At 39.8% G+C, this 26378-nt stretch overlaps 1 protein-coding gene across 4 annotated transcripts in view; it reads left to right on the top strand.

Moving 5' to 3' along the window:
• LOC117819918 (bromodomain adjacent to zinc finger domain protein 2B) overlaps positions 1-26378 on the top strand; it is a 51598-nt gene that overhangs the window by 18477 nt on the left and 6743 nt on the right. For 3 of the 4 annotated variants that reach the window (XM_034693448.1, XM_034693447.1, XM_034693446.1), the window contains exons 3-23: positions 9247-9408; positions 11348-11533; positions 12940-13074; positions 13245-13378; positions 13481-13693; positions 14030-14626; positions 16544-17159; positions 17334-17633; positions 18520-18580; positions 20035-20143; positions 20300-20401; positions 20712-20922; positions 21410-21502; positions 21587-21648; positions 21953-22018; positions 22828-22893; positions 23493-23537; positions 23761-23787; positions 24703-24768; positions 24847-24987; positions 25864-26118. In XM_034693448.1, coding sequence (XP_034549339.1) covers positions 9249-9408; positions 11348-11533; positions 12940-13074; positions 13245-13378; positions 13481-13693; positions 14030-14626; positions 16544-17159; positions 17334-17633; positions 18520-18580; positions 20035-20143; positions 20300-20401; positions 20712-20922; positions 21410-21502; positions 21587-21648; positions 21953-22018; positions 22828-22893; positions 23493-23537; positions 23761-23787; positions 24703-24768; positions 24847-24987; positions 25864-26118 — 3645 coding nt within the window. In that variant the 5' untranslated portion in view covers positions 9247-9248. The remainder of the gene's footprint in view (positions 1-9246; positions 9409-11347; positions 11534-12939; positions 13075-13244; positions 13379-13480; positions 13694-14029; positions 14627-16543; positions 17160-17333; positions 17634-18519; positions 18581-20034; positions 20144-20299; positions 20402-20711; positions 20923-21409; positions 21503-21586; positions 21649-21952; positions 22019-22827; positions 22894-23492; positions 23538-23760; positions 23788-24702; positions 24769-24846; positions 24988-25863; positions 26119-26378) is intronic. The other variant, XM_034693449.1, reaches the window with a different exon arrangement.

Consider the following 26378-nt stretch of genomic DNA (forward strand, 5'->3'; position numbering starts at 1 on the left):
TGACACTCCAGTCTCGATAACCTTTGATTAAATTAGTAAGACAGAAGTAGAATGGCAGCAGAGACAGATAATAGTGTTTTGTTTTTAAGGTGACATTCAGAATTGACAGTGAACCACAAAACACCCTGCATGTTTGAGAGTTTGTTGATGTTTTTGAATATTCATTACAAACATTTTAAATGACTTTTTTCTAGAATAAGTAATCTGTTTGTGGTGGGCTATGAGGTCATTACAACAGAAACAAAATATGTGAATAGGGCTGTGTGTAATTAATGAATGATCCAATTAAGGTCAAAAATGAACATGTGGGTCGCCGTTGGCCTAGCAGTCTAAACGTACGCCGAGGCTATTGAGGCTATAGTCCTTGTCACTTGTTCGACTCCAAGCCGGGGTCAAAATTCCCGAAAATATAACTTTAAAAAAAAAAAGAGAAAAAAGGTGTCTTTTTATTCATGCTATTTTGTCCCTTTTGGCATTCCATACTTAAGCAGTTGCAGTGTCCTCTTACTTCCTGTTGGTGCTGTCCTGCAAAATAACTGAACCACTGCAGTTTTGAATGGCACATCTAGGGTTGCAAAATGCCAGGAATTTTCAAAGCTGGAAACTTTCCATGGGAATTAACAGGAATTTATGTGAATTAACAGGAATAAATGAGGAATTTACGGAGGGATGAGTAATATTTAACTCAACATTCATGTTTTTGTTCTTCAATGAAAGAATTGATTGTTCAATAAAATATTTAACACTTGATAAAGTCATATTTACAAATAAATCTGTTTTATGTATTATTTTGGATTGATGTCTGCTTATAACAAAACAAATATTTATGCTTGGATATGATACCTTTGCATTAGATTACCCTCAATTCCAGTTAATTCCCATATATTCCCAAATTCCCATGGACAGTTTCTAATTTGGAATATTTCCAAAATTCTCTAGCTTAACTTCCCATGGAAATTTACTTGAAACTTTCCGCAAATGTTCCACCCCTTTGCAACCCTAGGCACATCTCATTCTATTAAAGTCCCAGCAGATTTTGTTGCAGAGTCTGGAAACTTTCAAAATCTGACACCCTTGTGTTTTGTTTCTTGCATATTGTAACTTAAAAGGTGGTCACTCTATCCTGTCTGTATTGATACTAATTCATGTTCTTTGTGTTCTAAGATTAGGAGTAGAAGAGATATTATGTGTTGCACCTTTCAGGTTGGTGCAACAGTCCAGTTATTGAAAATAATGCTCTTCTTTTGACAGCGTGACATTATTCAGCTGTAAGGGGATTGTACTAAATTACAAAGTCAAAATTCCTTATTATCTTACTTTTTCTATACTATTGACCTTCACTCAGGACGTTCAGTATATGCACAGGTGTTTGTTTGAAAGTAACCCGCATCATCTGCTTCAATAAAGCAGTGGACATATGGACACTGTGTGACTAATGCTTTGAAAGGGACACTCGGGATCTGTTTTATTGCTTCATTTGGCACACTGCAGTCCCACTTCCCATTAGGGTTGCCATGTGATTTATGTTGTACTCTTCGGAAGATGAGAGAGAGGCACTTGGAGTGAAAAAGCATTGATAGCAATGTTTACCTTGATCCTTTTATTTCTTCTTGGACATTGACGGTGGAGAGAATAGGTTAAAAGCCCCGTTAGGCTACAGGTTTTCCTGTTTATTAATGCTGTTTCTTTAGTCATCTAAAGCATGGGGATGTTTTTGAAATTGCAGTTTCAAACCTTATAGACTGAAAAAGCCTTTGCCTATTCACTCACACTGTTACTGGCATTATACAAGAGTAAGACCATCAGACTCACCGCACCATTTAGAAAGAGGCACATTTCCTCATTGGTAAGTAATATACAGATCAATGAAATGGCCTCCTTATATTTTGTGAACAACCATAACAGCAATAACCATAAAGGATTTATTTTCTGTCACCTTGTGCTTTTGCATCTAAAATAATTGAAATGATCTTTTTCGGTGTGCAATGTGAAGAATGACATAACCTTTACATTAGCACCTTGTGTTCATGTTTAATTTGGAGCTCTTCTTCCTGCAAGATGATTAGACCTGTTTAATATTCAAGCTGTCATCTTCTGTGACACTCAAATGCACATATTTCCACATCCCAGTAACATAAAAAGATACATTTGTACAGCAGTTTGAGTCACAGCTGAGCTGTATTAAAAACGGTCTTTTCTGTGAAAGGTAAAGGGACACAAGCAATGCTTTCTTAAAATTCAGAATTCTTCCACAAGTAACAAGTCTTCCACAAGTAAAAAACTAAGAATGAAGAAATCACCTAATGAACACCTTTTTTATTCTTATCTGTGTGGCATGACTTCGTTCATTTGCCTGAATATGCTTTGATTGGCGGTAATTGATCTAAAAATGAATGACCGAAGATTACCAAGTCAGCCCCCCCCCCGCCCATTTGTGCCTCTTCAACACATTGCTGTTTCTTTAATGTGTTCTGCAAGTATGCAAAAAACACAAATATTAGAGGTGCATTTTATTTCTAAACCAAAAATGATGTTTTTGGGGTGCAAAAATGCAAAGTTGCCCATTACATACCCTACTGAGCAATATTTTCCCTCTCTCTTCTTTATCAGAAAATAGTACTGATTATACAGATGCCTTTAGGAGATGCTGCTGCACAAATGATGCAGAATAAACAGAGAGGGTGGAGTTGGACTCATGTGTAATGGTTATATTAAAAAGTGTGATTGTGTTTACCTCAAACAAATATTGGCTTGAATTTTGTCCTATATATTCCAGGAAGACATCAGGCTATGAACAGTCATATACAGGTGTTTAGTTTGAAGTGTAGCAATTTATTGGAAGCTATGGGAGCCATTCTTACTGTACCACCTGCATTTTCTAAACAAACTGCTACACCAGATTGATAGCAGCTGATTTGGAGATGAAACTACCTGCCCGGACCCCCTCTCTTCCCTCTTCCCTGCATGCGTCTAATTAAAAACTGCAGGCTGAGCATCACAATTTATGACTAATGTTTGCTGCTGATGGGGCAACGGTATGCATGAGCTCTTAGAACGTGTTCATGATGGATGTGTGTCTGCGCAGAACATGTGGGATTCCTGTTTCCAGGCGCCCGTCCCACCCCTGATCACTCCTCATGAAAATGATCCACATGCAAACTGCAAACTGTGCTAACACCACTGTGAAGGACGAACGTGTTTCTTGAGGCATTTGTCATACTGAGACCTCACATCATTCATCAGAATCATTTGCCCCCCTAACTACCAACCCTCCCACTGCATTCATGGCAGCATTCAATAGAAGGCGATATGAACAGGAATTATTATTTATTTTTTTACAGTGAAGGCCTTCCTTGAAGATGGATGAGCCCTGAAAAATAATGATAACAAAATGCCTACACCTTGTGTTTTCTCTGTAATCCTCAAGAGCAAAATATGGATTATCATCATCCTTGCAGTATGAGCACAGGTGGATCTCTTTGCATGGTTCACAGCATGTGTTCGCTCTTGCATAGGGGGTCAAAGAAGTGATTACACTGATGCATACAACAGTGGCTGAGACAGGCACATCAGTGCATAACAGAACGCTTTGCCATTTGTTTACTGACAGTGATGGGACCCCCACTGTTTCAGCATCAGACTGTCCCAGCACTGCTTTGCCATCTGCCACCCAACCTTAAAGTCAGGATTGTTGACAAGCTGCTCTCCCAAGTCTTTATTTACAACCTATATCCAGTAGCTTTATGTGAATCTTTCCACACTTGATGACAAACCAACCTCCTAACCCACATGCATGCATGCATGCTGGAAAGCATGATTTCTCCCAGCATGGCCATAAAAAAGGGGCCCTAGCTGCAAAGAGCAAACCTGAGATGAATGGTTACAGAGCCTTTAATGCAAGGGTTTGATTGTGTAGCAATGCCATGTCTGCCTTAATAATCACTCAGAAAGATGTGGGGGACTAGGGGCAGTTTTGGGGGGGGGTTTGAGAAAGGCATTTGACTAATCATGATGTTTTAATTCATACATTTGACACATTTCTCTGATAGTAATTTACAGTGTTTGAATCCTATCTCTACAAAAGTTAGGAACATGTTATTGTGAGTTCTGTTATCTAAAACAGGAGTCCCACAGAGCCCTGTTTTTGGTCCACTTCTCTCCTGTTTACATGTAAATAACTTGCAACAAAAAGCACACGTAGGAGAAGGTTTTTCTGGTGATACAGTGTTAAACAGTATGTTTGCTGTGGAATCACTTTGTCAGTTTCCATGCATATTATTTACATAATTTACAGCCCATAGCAGCTTAATCCTAGAATTCCTTTTGAATACGTATGAAGAAAACTGTTTCAGTTTGCTTTTCCTCTCAGGCCTGGTCCTCATGAGAAGCTGATGAGTTAAATCCAATGTTTTATGTGAAATGTATTGATGATGTTCTTGTAGTGCAATACCTACCTCTTTATATTACATTCCAACCAAGTTTGAGAAGGATGCTACAATGCAAACTCCCTTGTAAGTCTTAAAATAGCCCAGAAATGACAGACCAGGTTTGTAAGTTTGATTTGAATAACCATGGAAACAAAAAATAAACAATGTAGCAGGCATTGGTTGGCCTTGAAGATGTCCTCAATGCATAAAACTGTGTGCTTCTGTAGTCTTGCCCCTGATGCAGGGCAGTGTGACGTTTCCTCCGTTAGCTAGTGGGAAAGGTACGACAGCACTCTTCATCATTGTCCAGGTGGAGTAGGAGTCAGGGCCGGGAAAAATAACTCGCCATCAGAGGACATGGGCAGAATAAAGAACTGATTGAAAATCACAGGAGCATGGTATTTCAACTCAACTGTGGGTGTACCATTGAACTTCTACCTATCTGCAGTGACCTGGCACACTCTATCTTCTGTCAGTCTTTGACCAAATAAAAGCCTCCATTAAAGCAGGCCCTCATCCTGCACTTCTTGTGTGTGCACACAGAGGAGAGGACGGCAAGTGGTAGGCTGATTATTTACATAACTGCTGTCACAGACTGGGAAGGTTTCAATCTCTGGACTTTATACTTTTTATTTCCTCCTATTAAGAAAATCATTGAGGCTAAACAATGAGTGACATTGGTAGTTTTTCCATGTAAGCATATTTACCTAATTTAATTGTCTTTAGTAGGATGATTGACATTGGCTGTCATTTTGGAGGCCTGGGAGACACAGCTGGTTTCAAAGCACCATGTATAGAATCAATCAATAGATGCTAATAAATGAAGAGGTGGATTTGAAATTGTGATATCATGCTAATTAGCTAACCACCAGATATGGATGGTAGTGTAGCCAGAACCTGACGATTTTTTCTTTTAATCACACTTTATTTTGATTACCTCGCCTTCATCATTAACTGGTGAAGGAAATTGTTAAAGGTACATTGATTGTTGCAGAATCAAGAAATGATTATACAGCGTCTCTTCCTTCCATTTGTTTAAAGATTCCGGGTGTTTTTTTGTATATGAATGTAGTATGTAGTAAGTACTGCATACTGCGTTTGAAGGTAGTATGTAGTATGACTGTTCGGTTGGATCTGTTTTGCAGTATACTGGGCCAGGCGTCGCTGGATTTCTGGTTTCGGAAAGCAGAAGTAAACAACGGCCAAACTGATAGCGAAGCTGCTCCATTCTCATCCACTTATAATTTTAAAAGTTTAGAAGTGGTATATATGGAATAGATCATTTTCACAGCACCTAAAAACCGAGTGTCCCTGTCAAAATAGTAGAAAAAAGAAAAAGCGTAATGTTAGCGCTGTGCATTGTGGGAAACAGTACGCAAGGGAGACTGGTCTGACACATACTGAGAAATTGTCTCGAATCAGTACGACATCTGGGTAGTTTTGGCATACTGCAGATTTTGCTCTTGTTCACATACTACATACTGAATTTTGGCCAAATCAGTACGTACTAGTATAGTAGGCGGTTTAGAAAACAGCTTGAATTTTGATGATCCATGCTTGTAACTCTGTCACTAGATTTTCATAGTCATTACGGATTCATGCCCAAAATTTCAAACAATATTTTCCTGAATAAAACAAACTGAACAAATCCTAGAGGCACAATTTGACATCAAGAGCCAGGTCAGAAACAAACAAACAAACAAAAAAGGCCTTTATCTATATCAATATTGATATTAAATAAGGGTTAAAATATGAAAGATGCAAGAAGCTCAGCTTTGAGGCCAACCGTATGATTTCTGTTTTGCTGTTTGTGTATTCAGGGCAACATGTTGTCTTAGTAGGTTAGCTCTGCCTCTTCACAGCAGGGAGTTCCTGTGCTTGATCCCAGGCTCAGTCTCTTTGGACTTTGACTGCTTTTCATGTACTTGTATGTGTCTTCTGTTTGTGTTTCACTCTCCCTTTGCATTAAAAACATGCATGAAAACGAAAGTTGAGATTGTTAGCCCTTTACTTCTACAGGACTGGCAAGTTGATGATTCCATAATGTACAAAAATATAAAAGCTAGCCATGAATGTAAGTGCAGGAAGCACATTTTCATTTTTTTTAATGCATTTAATTTATTATTTAAAAGCACCATGCATATTAATTAACACTTATTTAAATATGCCAGAATTAGCCAAAAGGCTAGTTTACATCTGTAGTCCCTTGCCAGATGTTAAAAAGGCTCCCTAAAAAGATAAAGATTAAACAAAGATAAAATAGGGTAAAATAAGATCAAAATAAGAAGGTAGAGGAGAAACCAAAACACAAACAAACAAACAAACAAAAAAAGAGAAGAAAGGAAAAGTGCAAATAGCACCATACGATTAAAAATGACTAAATGCTACATAAGGACATGATATGACCGTCTTTGAGAAAGTGTCCATGGACATAAAATACATGGAGCAAGACAATTAGGAAACAGCAATAAGGAAATGTTAAAGAAGACACATGCAGACACAACAGAACATTTAACAGTGCTGTACACATTTACATCAGACAATAATGAATAAACTAGATTGCACGGCCAAAATATTGAGAACGATTTAAATATGTGTACAACCAAAATGCAAAGAAAAAATCCGTGACATTTTGAGCAGACCCAGAGACATAAGAAACGACTCAAGAGACATTTTTAATGTGAAATTTAGAGACATGTATCATCAGAACAGTTGCATAGTGTTTGTATAATTTGTTAGATTGCTTATTTGATCAGTTATAATGACCCACCTTTTAGGATGGATGACATTTCTGTTTGTCCTCTTACAATCCCCTTCTGTTGATGATGGGTTTATTGTTTTCTAGTAGAGAGATATTTGTACTCAGAGATGACAGGCTTCATTATGTTTGTGTCTGGAGTCACATGGGTGAATATGGTTTAGATTAAATCAGAGTCATTTGTTCTGTAAATCTATAAATAGACATCTCTGGTATATTGGCATCTGGTTTCAAAGGACCTGCATACTGCTGCTTGAGATGTCTGCAGCGTGTATTCGTCACCTCACGTGTTAAAATTAGCTCAGTATGGTGTGGAACATCCATCAAATTATCTTCAATGCATGTAGATTATAAAACACCCAGCATGCTGTCTGTGCTACCTCTCTGGTTTAATGTTTATTACCTATAAATTTCATTTGCTTGTTAAACCCTATGTTAATTTTTTGTAATGAAGCTGTAAAATCTGCTTCACACTCTTCCTTCAGGGCAGTTTGTTTGTTGCTCATAGTTTTATTGACTTGCATTACCAGATTGGACAAATAAAGTAACTGCAAATCAATTTACAACACTTGTGAAGGATAATAAACAGGGTTATGTTGATAGGAATACTTGAGTAGTACAACTGTGTATCAGTGATAGATGTTGCCTACAACACAAGGCTGTTGGATAAAGAAAAAGATAAACACTTCTGTATTTAAGGAGCTGATTTTAAAGGTGACACAAATCTTAAATCTCATGTGTAGAGATCCAGAATCGACACACACATACTGGACATTTCAGAATGACAGGTGACTGTAATTGTCCTCTTTTTGATGTTGCATTATGAATATGAATGCACCTTTTGTTCTCTGATGTGCACAAACTCTCTCTCACATCACCTCAGGAAGGCAGTGGCCTTTGCAGCGAAGCATGTCTGCAGCTTTCATGTCATTTACGTCTCATCAGTGCCGTTCCTGGTGAGGGATGATACTTGATATTCAGAGACGAGCTTTGTCTCCTCAAATTAATCAGCCGCTCCTGTTTTCTTGTGCAGAGGAGAATCACCAGGGAGATCTAGGAACTGTTGCTGTAATGTATGATACTATAACAAAGGCAGGCTGTAAAACACAATCTGGAAGCATGCAGTAAAAGAGGATTTTTTAGACACAGGCTTTTGTGATCAGCGGGATGTGAAGTAGCATAAATAATGGAAAAATCCAGGAAATGTGGCGCTGATGAAAGAGTACAGCGAGCGCTACAATCTCTGTGGTCTGAGAGTAATCAGAGAAAGTGGTAAAGACCTCCTGCTTGTGTTTATTCATGTGTAACTGTTCTGGATGTAAAGATTGCCAAAGGATAAAAAAAAGAAAGACATGTTCCTTGAAGACAAATATCATTTTCTTTTAAGGCTCACTCCTTCATTAGACAATCACAGCTTGTGTGGCTGCCGTTTTACTTCAAAGAGCTGTGAAGGATTTTTGATATGACAGGCATTTATGAATATTTAGCCAACTGAGTGCAGAATCACTGATTAAATAATCATGTTGATGTTAATTGTGATGAACTTTGTTCTGCTGATTTGCTTTACATCAGACATAAGTCTTGTAATTAGACAAACAAAACAGCAAAATTCATTATCAGTGCTAAGTCACAATCAGAAATGTCAAATCATTCATTTAGACAACGTTTTGGAAAATAATTGAACAGTATTTTATATATTGCATATTATTTATTTAAAAAATGGTTGCCATATTTTGGTGCATGTATGAATCTACAGAGAAAGTAGTGATCACGTTTTCTAACAGGCCATGGTAACGTCTTTGAAATGATTGTTTGACTTTAAAACAGTCCAAAACAAATACACAGACAACAAAACACTTATAAAACAGAGAAGTGCAGCAATTTAAGAAGGCTAAAGTAGTGGATCACACATATCCTTTGTTGTTTTGAGTTGATTTGAGCATGTGTCATAGTCTAAATGAGCCTCAGTGGGTTGTGTGGTGCGAGAGTCCCCCCCCCCCTCTTCTTGTTCGTTCCTCTCTTCTTTAGACTTCTAAGTGTTCACTGGATTGTTTTTGACAGATATGGAGTTTGGAGAGCGGCTGGTCTCCCCGTCACTGGCACCACCCTCCTTTCACATGGCCTCCTCCTCAGCCAGCTCCTCCCCTGCTCCACCCAAAACACCCTCCACCAAGAGCAGCCCGACCCCCGGCCCTGCAGGCAGCTCCCCTCTGACCACCTGTGGTATGTACGCAGGCACACACACACATCCAAGCAGACACACACACACACACACACACACACACACACACACACACACACACACACACACACACACACACACACACACACACACACACATGATTCAGTCTTTTGATGTGTCATTTACTTAGTTCAAGTGAATATTTCTCATTATTCTGCCCACATTTTCCATGAGGTTGAAGATTTATTTTGGATAGTTTACGGTTTGAGTGTGTAGTGCTGGGAACAAATTAAAAGTCACCCACACAGAACAGCCTCAAGTTTATACTAATAAATGTAAATTAATGCACAATTCCACAAAACTTTGAAGAAAGAAAAATTAAAAGGAGGCTAATTTATTTGGAGAGGCCGTCCAACTTAATTTCCTGGAAAACACTGAATTAAAACAGTGCATCAATAGGGGGCTTAAGACACCTTCCTGCAGCTTTAACATGATAATTCTGATAGGAATGGAAGGGCTGTTGAATTAATGAATGCCAACAATTAAAAAAGCTTTGTACGCCCTTGTGGATGTCTTTTGACAACCTTTAGCTCGGGTTTATCCTCTGTGATTTGACATGTCTGTCAGCCTCACAGCGTGCCAGCAGCCGCCAACATCCTCTTGTTTTCTCTGCATACTAATTGTGGTCAGAGCCATTATGCATTGAGCAGCGGTGATGCATAAGCTGTCAGATTACCCCTGACCACAAAATAATGTGCAAATTTACATACCATGGTTTGTGATTATTTTTTTCTCTTCCTCCCTGATAAGATGCCCCAAAAAGTGTGCGTGTGTGTTTTTTTTCATGCTATCACAATGAAGAACACATTAGAGACGTTGTAATAAATTATTCATTGTCAGACCTCCACACAAAACGTGCACAGAAATTTCCCTGATAATTTATTTTGGACTGAGCGCTAAACGCTCAAAGCACATTGGCACCTCTGTAGTCAGATGAGGATCAAGGAAATTGAGTTCTTTCAAGAGATTTCTTATCCCCTGTGGGAAGGGGAGAAAAATCACACAACGGGCAAAGCTTGAATAGTGATACTCAAGCTTTTCTGCTCTTAAAAGCTTTGTAATAGCTTTAACTAGGTGAGTTTACCTCAGAAACATCTTCACACACCTTTTACACAGCAAAAATACAGGTCTCAATTCATAGTAGCAACTGAAGAAAAGGCTTGACCGTGATATCTTATCAAAGCTGGTGACATATTTAACCGTTCCATGAAGGCGATAATACATTACATGAAGAGTAGAAAAACAAAATAACCAGTTCTTTTAGCGTTTCTCAAATAATCAGTTTAACTGCATTATTACGTTCATATGTAAATACACCAGACTGTGGGAGCAAAATATCAAGAGGCACATTTTATGTAACTTCTGATTGCCTTTTTATGGATCAAATTCAGAATTTAACTTCAGTGTCAAAAAATGATGAAACAATGTTTAAGGAATCTAAGTCAAAGTCTCCTGTGCAGCTCTGGGTTCCTTGAACATGAAAAAGGTCGATCTTGTTAGGCTGTTTTTTTTTTCAGACAGATATTTTCCTGATAACAACACTTAGTAAACAAACAATTGCACACACAGTTGATAATCCAGTTGTAATTTGATAGTTGTTAGTGTGTTTTCGCTATACCCTGAACCATTTCTTATTATCAGTAGGAATTGATTGTCTGAATCATCAGTCAAATGTGTCTCTTGTTTGCTGAAGCCATTTAGGATGGATTAAATAAAATCCACGGCCTCATCTTCGGTCGAACTATTTATTTTTCTGTCTTTAATGGTGTCGTGTTGTTGAAACTTGATGAGTTTACAAATTACCATTTTCTATTAAGTCTGATGTTGTGTGCTGTGTGGTAGAGTTTCTTGATAGACCACCTTTCTAGTGGACTTGGTATTATTCTAAGTACTCTCCCAACTGTGGTCTTTTCCCTCCAGGCCAGCTGCCCAGGATAAAGGGGGAGAAACATTTCAATCTGCCTCCCTACTCCAATGATTCTCCTTTGGTCATCCATCCAGCTTTTGGTCCTTTCACATCAAACTCAGGACGCTCTGAGTTTGGAGGCCTGGGAAGTCTTGGATTGTCTGCCCTGGCTGCTCACTCACAGTTTGGTGCAATTCCAGGTAGGGCATTCAAGCTTTTTTTAATTTAGGGGGACATTTTGCTTGATGGCTTTTCAGAATTTTTAAAAACATTTAGATCTCTTCTGGTGTCAAATCTGTGTACTTTTTTTTAACAGTATGGTGAACAATATACTGTACATTATCATGTATTTCGAGGTGCAACTTTTTCTCGAAAGCAAGGTTATGTAACAGTAAGTACTTTGAGTTTTCAGTCTTTGTTATAATGGGTTGGTACCAAGCGGCAACCTCCTGTCCAAAAATATGAGTCCAATGCGGAAGTGCAGATCTTTGCACATATTTACAGCCTGGTAAAAAAGACGAGTGTAGTCTAGATAGCTCATTTCTCGATCGGCTCTCACTGTGAGGGGGGTAAAATTTATTTCTAACGCGGCAATTTCAAAGATATTGAGATTACGACTCTTCCAATGAGAGGGACAGCTGATTGCAGGAACACTGTAGCTGTTGGCTAGGAGGCTCAAACTCTGCCTCTTTACGTCGCACTGACTCCACATCAGCAATATGGCTGCCGCCGGCGATTGACCTCAAACAGCTCTTCAGAAACAGATGGGTGACGTCACGGATACTACGTCCATATTTTATACAGTCTATGGTTGGTTCAATGGAAAGACTTTACGTATATTTTTAAAGCGCTTGTTGGAAAGCTCCCCACCTACCTTACAGACTTGTTGGAATGGAATTATATATCCTACGGGACTCGCTCTTCTGATTGGCTCATTCTGAAAGTCCCTCGAGTTAACACTGAACTGGGTCGATCAGCATTTTCCATTGATGCCCCTAAATCATGGAGTACCCTCAAACGGACTTTAAAGCTGACATCCATTCCCTCTTTTGCAGAATTTAAGACTTGGATCTCAGACCTCTGTGTCTCAAATTGTATCTGTTTTAATTTATATATTATTTTGTGAATGACTGTGTGTGTTTGTTCGCTGTTTCTAATGTGCCTGTGATCTCGAGGACATTGGAAATGAGGGAAACCTCAATGTCTTTTCGAATTGAATTGAATTGAGTTGAATTGAATCTATTTATTGTATATAAAGAGCAGGCCTGGATATAACTCTTCATGACAATCAGCATAGTGTAATTAAGTCAATGCTACTTTTTAAGATTCATGTTGTCAAGTTTCTTGAAGATCTGTTGCAGACGTGACTACATTTGTTGGAGCAATTCTTTGCTGCTATTATACTAACTTCTAAAGTCTTTGCAAAGAGTGGTGGAATCACTATCAGTCAGGAGGGCACGTTACTGAGCTGAGTGATTAGTGGTGTTAACAAGGTTAAAAGAAGTTGCTCTTATGACCTGCTGGCATCTTTGATTCTCTGCATGATTGCAGCAGATAGAGTGGCTTTTTATGATTAACTCTTCAGTATCTCACTCTCCCACTTCAGACTGGTGGCGACCCTCTGAGGCACACACCAGAGGAGCAGCAGCAGCCTTCTTCCCTCCTCTTATGGGTCTTCATCCTTTGTTTGCATCAACCTTCAAGGGCCATGATCCAGTACCCTTGCAGTCATGTGCCTCAGGTAAACAAACACTTACTCCATGCATAAAATCATTCAAGATATTGTTAACAAAAGGGAAATATAAATTGCATCGTCGCATTTCTTATTATAATGAGTGCGTATCTAAAGAATGCCAGTTTCTGTGGGCGTTATTGGAACAGTCAATGGCAGGAGTGCTTCTTTTTCTACAGGGAACTCTGCTGTGAACACTAGTTCATTTTCAACAAAGGGACACAAGGAGAAAACTAAAGCCAACAGGACTCAAAAGAGCAGCCTGGACCTGAGTCAACCGCAACAGAAGACCATTCAGAAAACAAAAGAAAAGGTTACTGCTTTACTTGCTCTAGCACTTGAGAAAGACGCACTGCATGAAACGATGATCCAGTTATCTTCTCTACTGTTGATTAAGACTTTCATTATCATTCAGAAACCCATTAAAAGACCACTAGAGACCTCCAGCATGAGTGGCAGCCAATCTGGATCACTGTCAGACAGCTCCAGTGACGGTGAGGAGAGCAGCAGTGATCCTGATGACATGGAGGATGATGAGGAAGACAATGATGAAGATGAGGAGGATCAGAGCATTGACAGTGAGGACTCGGATTCGGAAGTGGAAAGTGGAGTGAAAAGGAAAGTCCAGGTGAGAATGAATATGTTGCTTTACTTGTGTTGTGTTACGATTGGATACAATAAGAAACAATACGAATACCTGTTGCTCAGACTGTTTGAAACTTGGAACAAAATATTGTGGAAAAAGACATCGCTGTTGAAGGTTTTGTGGCTTTCAGATTTGTTTTAAAAGTGAAAGTTTCCCTGTGTAAAGATGTTCCCTCTTTGGTAAATGTAAGTTTGCTTGTCAGAAGCTTGGATGTTGGTGGGTGGAAAACAGGATGTATGTGCTAGCTGACAGGGTTGCCACAGCAGGAGCTGACATGACACGCTGTCTTCTCCCCCTTTTCCTCATCCGCCCACTCAGCGGCTGACACAGAACACTTCAGAGAGTAAAAAGAAGGGATCTCGCTCTGCCGAGGAAAACACAACCCATGACAGTCACCGTGACATTGTCCCTTCGACTTTGTACCAACCCCACTCTTCTTCTCACCCTGCTGCACAGCCACAGTCAACAGCACTGTTCCTCCAGAGTTCCAGGACCGCAGAGGACAACAGCCAACAGCACATCAGTGTCATCCAGACCACAGGGGTGGCAGCTGGAAACAGTCCTCAAGGAAAGTCCAGCAGAGTGGCGTCCTCCAATCCAAGCTCCTTGTCTAACTCACCAAAATACTTACCTCCTTCCATGTCACCAAAGCACAGCGCTGTCTCCTCCTCTCCCAAACCTCTTGCTCTCTGCTCTCCTTCTAAACCTCTCTCACTGTGCACCTCGCCCAAACCTCTGGCCCTGTCCTCTTCACCCAAACAGCCAACAATGTTAGCTTCACAAGAGCCCCGGCACAAATCCAGGTTCTTGATGCCCTCTCCAAAACACAACAAAAAGGTGAATGGCATAATGGAGAGCAGTGGCAACTCTCCTGATGAAAGATTGTCGCTCCTCAACAGCTTTAAATTGAAACAGGTGAGTCATGATGGATTGAAACTTTTTTTTTTTAAATCTGCTTTTCTATTAATTTGGTGTTTTTACTTGAACAGCAAAATAAAATGAACACATTGTAGAGGCACATCAGCTTCAGAAAATCCAGGTACTTGGTTTTAAAAAAAGTTCACTATTGTCCTCAGAGGGTCGTTGGTAAGTAGTACGGATGTACATTTGAAGTATTTTCCGTGCTCGATTTTTGGAAGTATTAACGATCAATTATCAATTAATCAATTTTTAAAAAATCATTATTATTCTTATGTGAAAAACAATGCAAAATACTTTTTTTCCACTAAAATTGTATTATCTACAGCAACAACATGAATAACATAACTTACCTTATTCAATACAAGTACATGTTTAACACTGATAACCAACGATCAGGCTCATAAAAATATTCTCTGGACATATATATAAAGTTGAAGTTGATTATAAAGTGAAGGCTCATAATACTAACAGAAAGTACTCCTGACTCACAGTGTCCAGTTTTCTGGCTACTCGTTCCTATTGAGAAAAATAAACGTGTGTATTTGATCAGGTGTCAGCCGGGAGCGCAACCAGGTCATAATCAGTCCAGCTGCAGAAAAGCTCAGACGGCTCTGATGTTGCTGGTCTGCAAACATAGTGTAGTAGCAATTCCCACCAGTCTGTTGGCTTTGTATCTAAAGGTGGGAAATGTCCTGTTTAAAGTTGTCAACCTTCGTGTCATTGTAGGCAGCAGTTGCGTATTGATCCTCTTTAAAAAGCGGAGACCTGACGCACAGCCACAGCCGCCAGCTGAGCGTCTCCGCTGTGCGCAACACCTTAAACAGCTGATTCACATCAAAACATACTTTAAACTTAAAACACCTCCCTGATAGCTGAATGTAATATGAGACCACATGATGTTTGTTCCACGTGACGGAAAACTGAAAACAAAAATGTATGTTTTGAGTAATTTCTTAACAATCAATTAATCGATAATCGATTCATTTTGTACATCCCTAGTAGGTAGTGTTCTCCTTCTCTGCAATATAAGAGGTCCCGTTGTCACATTTCTTATAACATTTTTCACTGTTCCATCCATTCCATGCGTCTTTTGAGCTTTAGGTTAATATCATATCTTGTCATTTTTTTACAGGCCGAAAACAGTATTTTACACATATAGCAGCCTTTTTATTTTACATTCTTTCTTATTTCACCAAGATACAAAACCATACCCTAAAATGTGTCTTGGAGCTTTACATGCTCTCCAAAAAGTCCATAAAAGATGTTAAATGTATTTGTCATCATGTTTTGCATCATAAAAAGCTCTGCGTTTAGTCATTGTCCATCATTTTGTTCTGTTAGAAAATAAATAAAATTAGTGTATTCCCAGTGGACAGCAGAAAATGAATACTTATAGACTATTATTAGGGCTTTTATTTTGCTGCATGTGAGTCTGACCGCTGCATGACTACGAGTGACAAAGCATCGAGCTCCACTGGGAATACTTCACAAAATTGACAAGCAATTAGCTCTGTTATGTTTTGGGATGTTTGTTATCAAGAGAGAGAAATCTGTCTCTTTTAGAGGACTCTGTTATTGTCATTATTTTGAAAAGTCTATAACAAGAGGCTTTTAATTCATATGATGGTGGTACATTAAACACCCGAGTATGACAATAGCAACAAATACAGGATGACAGCTAAAGTCGCAGGATGGCACAGAGCCAAACAATTTGAAAATATTTTCCACAGCAACTTTTTTTCTTCTCCGTTGTTGACAGGCATGAGCCGACTCTTCATTGTTCCTGTCTCTTATTACACCTCGAATTCCTTCCTTCACAGCCCACAGCGATGTAATGTGAGTGACAGTTTGTGTAATTACTTCCTTTGTTCCTTTTTGTCTCCCTTTTCTTTTTCATTTTTATTTATGAAGCCCCTCCATTCCAAGAACCCTGTGAGGCAAGCTTCTTCTCTGCCACCTAAGAGCCACGACCGGTATAAAAGCTCAGCATCCTCTTCCGGTGATAAGCCATGGTCCGATCCGTTGAGGAGTCATTTACTGTCCCTCCAACACAGCAACGACACAAATCTGTTCCTGAGTGGCCCCCTTAATGGACTGAACCACAACGCAGTTCAGGAAGCCCCCTTGGCCCTCATCACTAAACCCCGCAGCCAGAGCAGCAGCAGCCCCGCTAGAAAGCCACTCCTAGCAGCCTCAAGCCCTCCATATCCAATGCCCATCAACTTAAGTACCGGCACCAAGGAAATGTCAGGCAGCTCTTCTTCCTCTCTTAAATCTTCTGCCTCATCAGTACTGGCTCACAGATCAAGGAAGACCAAGACTACCAAGTCTTTGAAAGCAGGGTCGAGTCTCTCTAAGACGAGCCCAACCTGTCCACCTGTAGACTCGGTGCAAGGCAGTGAGTCTGATATCCACAGCAGCAAAGACTCGGATGATTCTTTAGGAGATGACTGCGATGACGACGATGATGATGATGATGATGAAGGCGATGAAACTGAGGATGGAGATTCTGGCAGTAGCCTGTCAGGTATGCTCAAACCTATAATTCCTTAATGAAGAAAATTATTGCCATCCACAATATTTTATGGCAGATACAAGCTTTTAAATTAGGCTTCTTCTAGAAATAAGCAGCACTTTGTATGTTTTGGTCATCAGAGATATGTAATCATAAAATAATTTTCCTCTTTCTTCCCTTCTGCAGAGTCAGAGAGCAATCTGGAGAGCGACTCTGACTCTGATGAAATAAAGAAGCGCAATGGGACGGAAGCAGACAGCGACTTGGACAGGACTCCTCTGAAACTTGCTAAAGCCCCTTCGTTTACATCCCAGTCTTCTTCCTCCTTGGATCTTTCAGCTAACTCCTCACTGCTTAACCTGCCAATCATCAAGCCTCCCAGTTTACCAAGTAGCCTGCTTAACACAACCATTACAATGACAAGCTCAGGGGCGCTGAGTAACCACACCACCTTATCGCCTCCCTTCACATTTTCTGCACTGCCAGGTAACGAATCTGTGACTGCTTTACATCCACAAACTACAGTTTACTGACAATAAGATACTTTAATGTGTGATCCATGCTTCAGGAAAGTGTAACTCACTCTGATAACAAAACCCATCAGTGGAAAAAGACAGTACACTTTGACTGTATGAAAACATTTATTGTTTTGAGTTAAAATGAGCTCACTGGAAGAAATTTGTTGCATCATTGTTGTGATTGTCTCCTGCAGCTTTTGCTTTAATAACCCAGGCAGATGCTTTATGTATCGGATACTGGATGAGTCACGGAGCATATTATGTTACAAACAGCCAATATCTGACTTGCCATAATGAGAAAGTCTTCATTTCTTGTTCCATTGAGTTATGGAGTAATTGAATCTTCATGTCACAGTGAGATTTATTACAAAGCATTTACAAACATTTGCATCGATACAATGAAGAACTGCATGTGTATTTTAAACTAGCAACACTGAAACCTCTGAAGCGTTGAGGCGGTGTTAAGGCCTATTTTTCTGTACAAGCTCTGTGCTTGTTTTTCACTCTTATGAGTCTAAACGTCTCATTGTTCTTAGTCTTATATTTTATGGTGATATGCACACAAAGAAGACGTTACAGTCACTTAATCATGCAAACAATCCCTTATGCTGTACTGGGGACAAATTCAACTGAACCAGGTTGCACATTTAACAGCATGTGAAATTTTCTGTTTAGTAAGTAAAACCTCACAAAATGAACTTTCTGTATATGTGTAACAGGGTTTCTTTTTGTTGTAGCCACCCTCCTTTTTTTCCTACATATTGGATAAATCTGTAATCATGGCAGGTTTGTGGATTTGCACCGTCCCCCCTTGAGGTTTAAAAATCGCTGAGTCATATCTCCTGTTTTTGTAGGATCGGGGAAGAGGAGGAGAGTGACGGATGAGAGAGTTCTGCGGTTGCCTCTTGAATTTGGGTGAGATATTGTCCGTGCACTTAATATTAGAAGAAACACAAAGACGTGATAGTGTGACCGTTATTCATAGTGCGTACCATTACACTGCCTGCATTGTTTGTGTTTATTCTGTTGGTGTTAAGAGTAAAATGTCAGGTCACTGAAGGCTATCAAGGGACCTTTCATAAAAGGTCATCTGCAGTTATCTTTACTCTGTAAAGCAGCCAAAGACACATGATCACCCTCAGCAAATATAATAAGCAGGGTCTGCAGCATTTACCATAAAATGAAATGTGTTTAGGTACATTTAATTTTGATTAAAGCTCCTCTGAGGAGGTTTTGTTGTAATTTTTAATGCCTGTAACTCCTGCCTTCGGGTCGAGTTTAACAACACTGTACTTTCTGTTTCTACAGCAAATATTTACACTTAAATGAAAGAAGGGCTAGGCTTTTTTGGGGACAATATTTATGCATGTTTAGGACAGGATTACTAAATAAATAAGATGTAGTGCTTCATCCACAGGGGTTGCAAAGTTCCTCACTAAAGCTTTAATTCTGTCTGTGTAAAATTATGCAATGCAGATGCAACAATCAATTATAAACAATCCATTCCTTACCCTTCCATGTCTGTAGTTGTGACGTGTCAATGTGCACAAGTGGACAAATAGTGAATTGCACACTCGTGCATGTCAAAGACGGCTGTTAATGATTTTGAAAACCATTGCTAGTGTCTCTGATTTGAGAACAGGCAATCTCCACTGAGATCTAAGTAGGAGTAGACCACAACAACATCCTTGCCTTCCTTTTAGGGTTCTTTTAAACCTCAGTCTCCAAGCTGTAGGTTCTAGTGGGCAGGAAATGAAATGAGGCCCAGCAGCTCAGCATCCAGGGGTTAATTGCATCCAGCCTCCACACAGACATGCAACATTAGCAGCTCCCTGCCCACAAATTCTGCAGCCCTGGATTGGGGCGCCTTTCATCTTCAGGGGATGTTTTTCATCAGCAGGTTCACAGGAAACAGAGGCCGCAAGACTGTACTATATCAGCCCCTGCTCTGTCCAGAACATCAGCCCACGTGTCATATCTATAAGCCTGGGCTGCTCTCCAGCGGAGCTCAGGGGAACTGAGGGGTTACCCCCCCCCTTGGCCCACAGCCACTTTGGAGTGTGATTGTTTAAAGGGTCAGGGGACAAAAAGGCCACAGAATACAAGTGCAAAACACACAGCTGTAAAGACATAATGGACTTAGTATTTCACCTTGTGTGCTTGCTCTTGGTGATAAATGAATGATATGAAACTTTCACTACACGGATCCAAAAACAAATTCGTAGGAGGGACCTTTTTTGTGAGTGTTCAGCTCATGACATTTGTATCAATGATGAATGTACACAGCTGTACGGTTGTTACTATATCTCTTATACATCAATAAAGAGGTACCTTTGATGTGATTTTTGTGCAAACTCTTTATTCTTCAGGTGGCAGAGAGAGACCAGAATCAGGACTGTGGGGGGTCGTCTACAAGGAGAGGTAGCTTACTTTGCTCCGTGTGGGAAGAAGCTGCGTCAGTATCCTGATGTGATGAAGGTACCTCTGCAACGTGATGCTTTATTTTATGTCAAGTAGATTAAAAGCAATAATATATTGTACGTGGAACACGATGATATTAGAAATTATGACTTGTGAATATTGCTGAAAGATCTTACCCTTGCTGGATAACTTTATTCCCTCTTATTTCTGCAGTACTTGCTAAGGAATGGAATAACTGAAATCTCACGAGATAACTTCAGTTTCAGTACGAAAATCAAAGTTGGTGACTTCTATGAAACTAGAGAGGGACCAGAGGTAAAGAAGTTATATTATCTGTCACATATTTGACTCATGATATAATGTACGTACCACAGTCTGTTTTTCATCATAGTCTTGTGATTTATGGCTACTTTAAAGCCACAGTTTGTATGGTTGTCTGCTGTTGTCTAAGTGTGTGAAAAATGCATCCCCTGCACTGCCTCAACACTTTATTTTAAAGTCCTGTACTTAACGGCAGTAAACTTAAAAATCAGTTAATTAAACCAATGATTGGAAAATTACTCTTGCTGTTGTCTGTGTGGTTGATTGGTTCTGATCCAAACTTCTTCCCATTCTATTGACCCAGGGTTTACAGTGGTTTCAGCTGACAGAGGACGAAATCACTCCCAGGATCATAGCCATGGATGGGAGGCGCAGCCGTTCCACAAAGTCCGAGCACCAGCCGATGGGTGATGTCACTGCAGCTCTACAATGGCAGACTCATCCTGTTAACATCGGGGAAAATAACTTACACAACGTCAGTGATGCCAAGCTGCTGCGCAAACTGGAGGCTCAAGGTCAGTTTACGTATTTGAGAACTGTCAGCAGCACCTGTTCAAGAGAAATTGAAACACAAAGAACTACTAGCTATATCTTATATCAGCTATTTTCACTTGAAGGTTTAGTACCTAAATTATTTAATAGATGATAATTGGTCATCTGGGGACAAGGCGTTGTCACCTTCAAAGAATTTAAATATGTATCCATAGAGAGGGAGAATAGTGGAATAATTTGTAAGTGTTTTATATTTTAGTGGGAAGTGTTTTATGTCTCAGGATTAAGCTGCAAGGTGTTCTGCTCACAATCACTCATGGTAAAAGCTATTTAAGAGGAGGCAGCCTATATGGATTTCATGAAAGGCCATATTTCCATTATAGCACATGAAGTAGCTAATTGCATGAGTTCAAAACACTTTAGGATAAGAGGGATTTAGGGAAGCATAAGGGTTAAGATTTTGACTCATCAGGGTCTGTCATTTTAACAACATATTTCATCATGTTTCAGAGATAGCTCGACAAGCTGCTCAGATCAAAATGATGAGGAAACTCGAGAAGCAGGCCGTGGCACAAGCAGCAAAACAGGCAAAAAAGCAACAAGGTAAACAGCTGCTGTTTAGTCTGACTTCGCTCTAACACCGCATCTTCATGCTGCATGCAAGACTAATTTGTTTGTGTCTTCCAGCTATAATGGCTGCAGAGGAGAGGCGGAAAAAGAGGGAGCAGATGAAGATCCTTAAACAGCAAGTGAGGATGTTTCTTTGCATGTGTTGTGTAATTTTCCATGCAAAAGCTTGATAACTATCTGCAGCTGCTCAGCTCATATTCATAGTACAAGAGCTCCAAGGTGAAAGGCTTTGAAGCACAGTTGAGCTGCTTTTGAGATTTTATAAGGAAGTTACTATACTTCAAAATGCTGCACCTTTCTCATCTGCATAGACCCACTATACCTCCTCACTCCCCCCCCCCCCCCCCCCCCAACCCCCTGCACTCTATAACATGCATGACTTAACAGTTAATTCATTTGATCTCGCCCTCATCCTTTTACCAGGAGAAGATCAAGCGCATTCAGCAAATTCGTATGGAGAAAGAACTCCGAGCACAGCACATTCTCGAGGTTGGTTCTGAAAGTTATTGCAGAAACACGCTGAAACACTTCCTTTTTGCTGTTGATAGGATTTTTTTTAAAAACTCAACCAAGAGCTATTCCTAAATTATGTGCTCCCACTTCTGGTCACATCGAGCGAGTACATGTGACTAATGCCTAATTGGTTTTTTTTTGGCATTGAATATGAAAATCTCCTCAGACCGTGATGGAGCTTAATACAAAATAGAGCATTTCATTAAGTAAGAGGTGGTCCACAGTTTACCATGGCATGGTGAAACACCTTCTTAGCTGTCTCTCACTGTTAAAAGCTGTTAATGTATTTTAGCTTTTACAAATCAAATTTCAGTTGACACGCTTGGCGAGCGGCTCTTAACAGGATTTTGTTGCGGCTATAATTACTGATAGAATTTTTGCCTAATTTATTCTCCTTGCCTGCTGGTGTTTCATAATAACTACAGCCAATTTGTCTCTCAGTGTTAATGTGAGGAAATAACCATCTCATGCTCAAGATCTCAATATGTTAGATTTGACTTTATTGGTGAGCCTCTGGCTCTATTTAGCTTCCATAGATGACATTACCAGACTGAAAAAAGCATAACACCTACAAAGCTAAAGTATAATATTAAGGACTATAGGTAGTTCATATGTGTATCTTGTCCATTATTTTAAAATGATGGCTTAAATTGAGAAAACTATCATTGCTAACTTTTACTAATGAGATGTTGTTACCCCAATTCCTGTGGTGTTTGTAATCTGTGTTAATTCAATCCATAAAAAGCTTCTTATGCATGACTTTAATACATGTTTTGGATATACAGACAAAAAGAAAGAAGAAAGAAGAAGCAGAAAATGCCAAAATCTTGGAGGCCGCAAAGAGAAACAAAGTGAGTAGGTTAAAAGAACTAACTGTGATTTTGAACTGCTTACAACACAACTGCTACAGCTGTCCCTTGACTCTTTTCCATAGTTTGGATTAATCACTGTGACAGGGACATGCGGTCAGGGGAGGAAGAGTAAAAAATAAATAATGATTAAATAAAAATCTTTTCAATTTTAGTTCACTGGTCTGTGCTTTATATTGAATATCTTTTTGAATTCAATAATATCAATGATTTCATAGTCAAAATTGCTGAATTTGCGTGTTTCCCGTTCAAATACATGGGCGAGATGCGAAGTGCAGCAGCTCGCACCCGAAAATAACCCACCCCTTTCAAACCGAGCTGTTTGACTCATAAATTTGTAAATCTGACTCTAATCTCAGTGCCTCACCAGCCATGAACCTCACCGCACATCACTGTGATGACAAACATTCTTCATCAATCCATAAAAGTTTTAACTCTAGATGGATAGGTAAAGTGTCATGGGTTAACAGTTTAGCATGAAGGTCCCTATAAGAGGGCATGTGCACATCAGAACATAATGTTTGTTTGTGTGGGTTTGATTTGATATTGACCACCAGATATGTTGATCTTTTTTCTTAAAGGAGAAGGAGATAAGAAGATTGCACGCTGTCATAATGAAGCACCAGGTTGGTCTTTTGTCCACACATTAAACAAATCAACCTTTGATTTGCTTTGTTTGAATTCACCTACTAATAGAGTTGATTCATAAAATACATCCTGTGACACTCTTCACATGGATTCTTGTTTTAATGTGTTTTAGCTCACCATCACAATTGGTTCCATTTTCTCCTGTATTGATTTTCTTGTGTGGTTTTCTATTATTAATACTTTGCCGACTCTTTCTCCCAGGAGTTGGAGAGGCATAGACTAGATATGGTATGGGTATGTTTGTTTCCGTACATTTAATGATAACGTATTGTGGACGTCTTGTGATCAGTGGTTGTCGTTGTACCAATGCCTGTAAAGTGTTACTGCATTGGCTGCAGTCACACTACATCTGCATGGCTTTTTCCCCAAACTCGTGCGCTGCATTTGTTTGTGCTAACCATTTCTCAGAGGGAACACATCCATTATCCGGCCGATGCAATCAAAATGCCTTAGCTCCACAGAAAATATAAGAGGATGCAAAGCACTCTGAAAGTCTGAAAGAACACAAACTACCTTTATGTTTTTGGTTTTGGATCGATTGAATTAAGGTACTCAAAATCTGTTTACTCTGCAGCATGGGAGCCAACTTTTCCTAATCCATTCTATCACTTAAAAAAAAGTCAATATTATATGTTATATATTCTTCCTTCTAAATGTATTGCAAACCGTAAGAGAAGCAATGAGTGCAGTAAAGTTTTGAAGTAAATTTGAACAATTCAAATGCATCCATCTGAACTCATTCTGGAGGATGTTTGGATAGTCTCCTATGTCATTGTTCAGCAGCTTTGAGTGTTGTGCTTGTCCCTGTAACGCTCAGTATTTGCTTATACTTCTAAACTTCTTGGCCTGCTCCTTTCAGTCTGCTGATTGCCAACATTTTAATGTAATCATGTCTGTTTCTAACTTTGAGCTTCTGCTTTGTGAATGCATCAGTTTCATTATTGTCTGTCACTGTGTCCATTTTGATTTGACTGTTGGGTTTTAAATATGCTTCAATCAGCAACATATTGACTGTGTGATGCAAATCATTGTGTCTTCTTCTTCTATGCATGCATTCTGCAAATTGCATACATGAGTCTTTTTACTCTTAAGACAGACAAGAATGAGCTTTAAATGTGTTAAAAGCTGTGTGTGCTCTGGCAGGAGAGGGAAAGACGCAGGCAGCACATGATGCTCATGAAGGCTGTGGAGGCCCGCAAGAAGGCAGAGGTGAGTGGACCCCTAGACTCCTCACATCTGTTCTGACATAAAGTGAAAGTGCTCTCATCACACATTCTCTCTTTACAGGAGAAGGAGCGTCTGAAGAAAGAGAAGAAGGATGAGAAACGGTTAAATAAGGAGAGGAAGCTGGAGCTCAGACGACTGGAACTGGAGAAAGCAAAGGAGCTGAAAAAGCCAAATGAAGACATGTGTTTAGCAGATCATAAGGTATTCACACACTGTGGAGCTGCTGGCAGATGATCATAAGAGCCCACGTTTGTCACAGTGGATACTCTCCATCTGTGGAGTAGATGTGTGTGGAAAGAGGAGATTTTCCAGCAGCAGAGGGTTTTTTAAAGCTGAAAATCAATCAGTGTAATCACTGTGGGAGCTATAGGCAAGAAGATTAGAAATGCTTTTGACAAATTTATGGATTCATTGTTTCACGTTTAGATCTACAAAAATAGATGTGTAATATCCCTGAAAGCATCTGGATTTGATTAAAAAGAGAGCAGGTGTAGGTCAGACTACTGCCACCAAGTGGACACTTGTGTTATAACTCCATTCCTGGTGGAAACCATTCTCCATGAACAGAATGAGCCTCATCCCTTTTGTGAAATCCAAGGTGCTTGTACTCATCCACAATGTCCACTTCAATAACATTGATGGTGAATGAGTTGGGACGGGTCCTCTGTTTCCTAAAATCCTCTACAGTCTCCTTTGTCTTGTTACATTGAGTTGCAGGTGGTTTAGTCCACCACAGGTGTGTACTCTGCCTGCTGACCTCTGTTGAATACAACTCACATTGGCAGTCGTCAGAAAACGTCTGCAGGTGACAGGACTGCAAGTGGAATCCAAAGTCTGAGGTGTAGAGTGTGAACAAGGAGGGAGACAGGACTGTCCTTTGTGGTGCCCCCATGCTGCTCATGATGCTGTCAGACATGTAGCACCGTAGCCTTACATACTGTGGGAGGCTTGTGATGTAGTTTGCAATCCAGGTCAAATGAAAACATACATAGACCAGTTTTTAAATACTTCTCAGACTCAAGTCCATTCATTCTTGTAACTTTTGAAATATTACATATCTTTTCTGTATTCCTCCAGCCACTTCCAGAGCTGTCCCGGATCCCCGGTCTGGTCTTACCAGGAGGTACTCTCTCCAATTGCCTGACGGTGCTGCAGTTTTTGCGCAGCTTTGGAAAGGTCCTGAGGTTAGACATAAACCTGAACACGCTCAGCCTTAGTGTCCTTCAAGAGGGCTTGCTCAACATTGGGGACAGCATGGGCAAGGTGCAGGACCTGCTGGTGAGCATGCTCTCTGCGGCTGTGTGTGATCCTGGCATACCTGCAGGTCACAAGGTGAGAGTCTGATGTTGAATTGCAAATGGTTTCTTCACTTTCATTTACATGCGTATGGGCACAGAGGAATACAAACAAGAAGCCCATCTGCTTCTGAAGTATTTGCCTATAAATGTGCTTTTTTAACTAACAAGGAAACCAGTTATTAAATATAAAGTTAAGTCTTATTTACAATTTAAAAGAAAAAAACTTTATAGAAAAATAATTAAAAGTAACTTTTGCAGTGCTTGCATGAATGAGGGCATGATCTGAGCTTGCAA

The sequence above is a fragment of the Notolabrus celidotus genome, chromosome 10 (assembly GCF_009762535.1).
Source record: "Notolabrus celidotus isolate fNotCel1 chromosome 10, fNotCel1.pri, whole genome shotgun sequence".
NCBI lineage: Eukaryota > Metazoa > Chordata > Actinopteri > Labriformes > Labridae > Notolabrus > Notolabrus celidotus.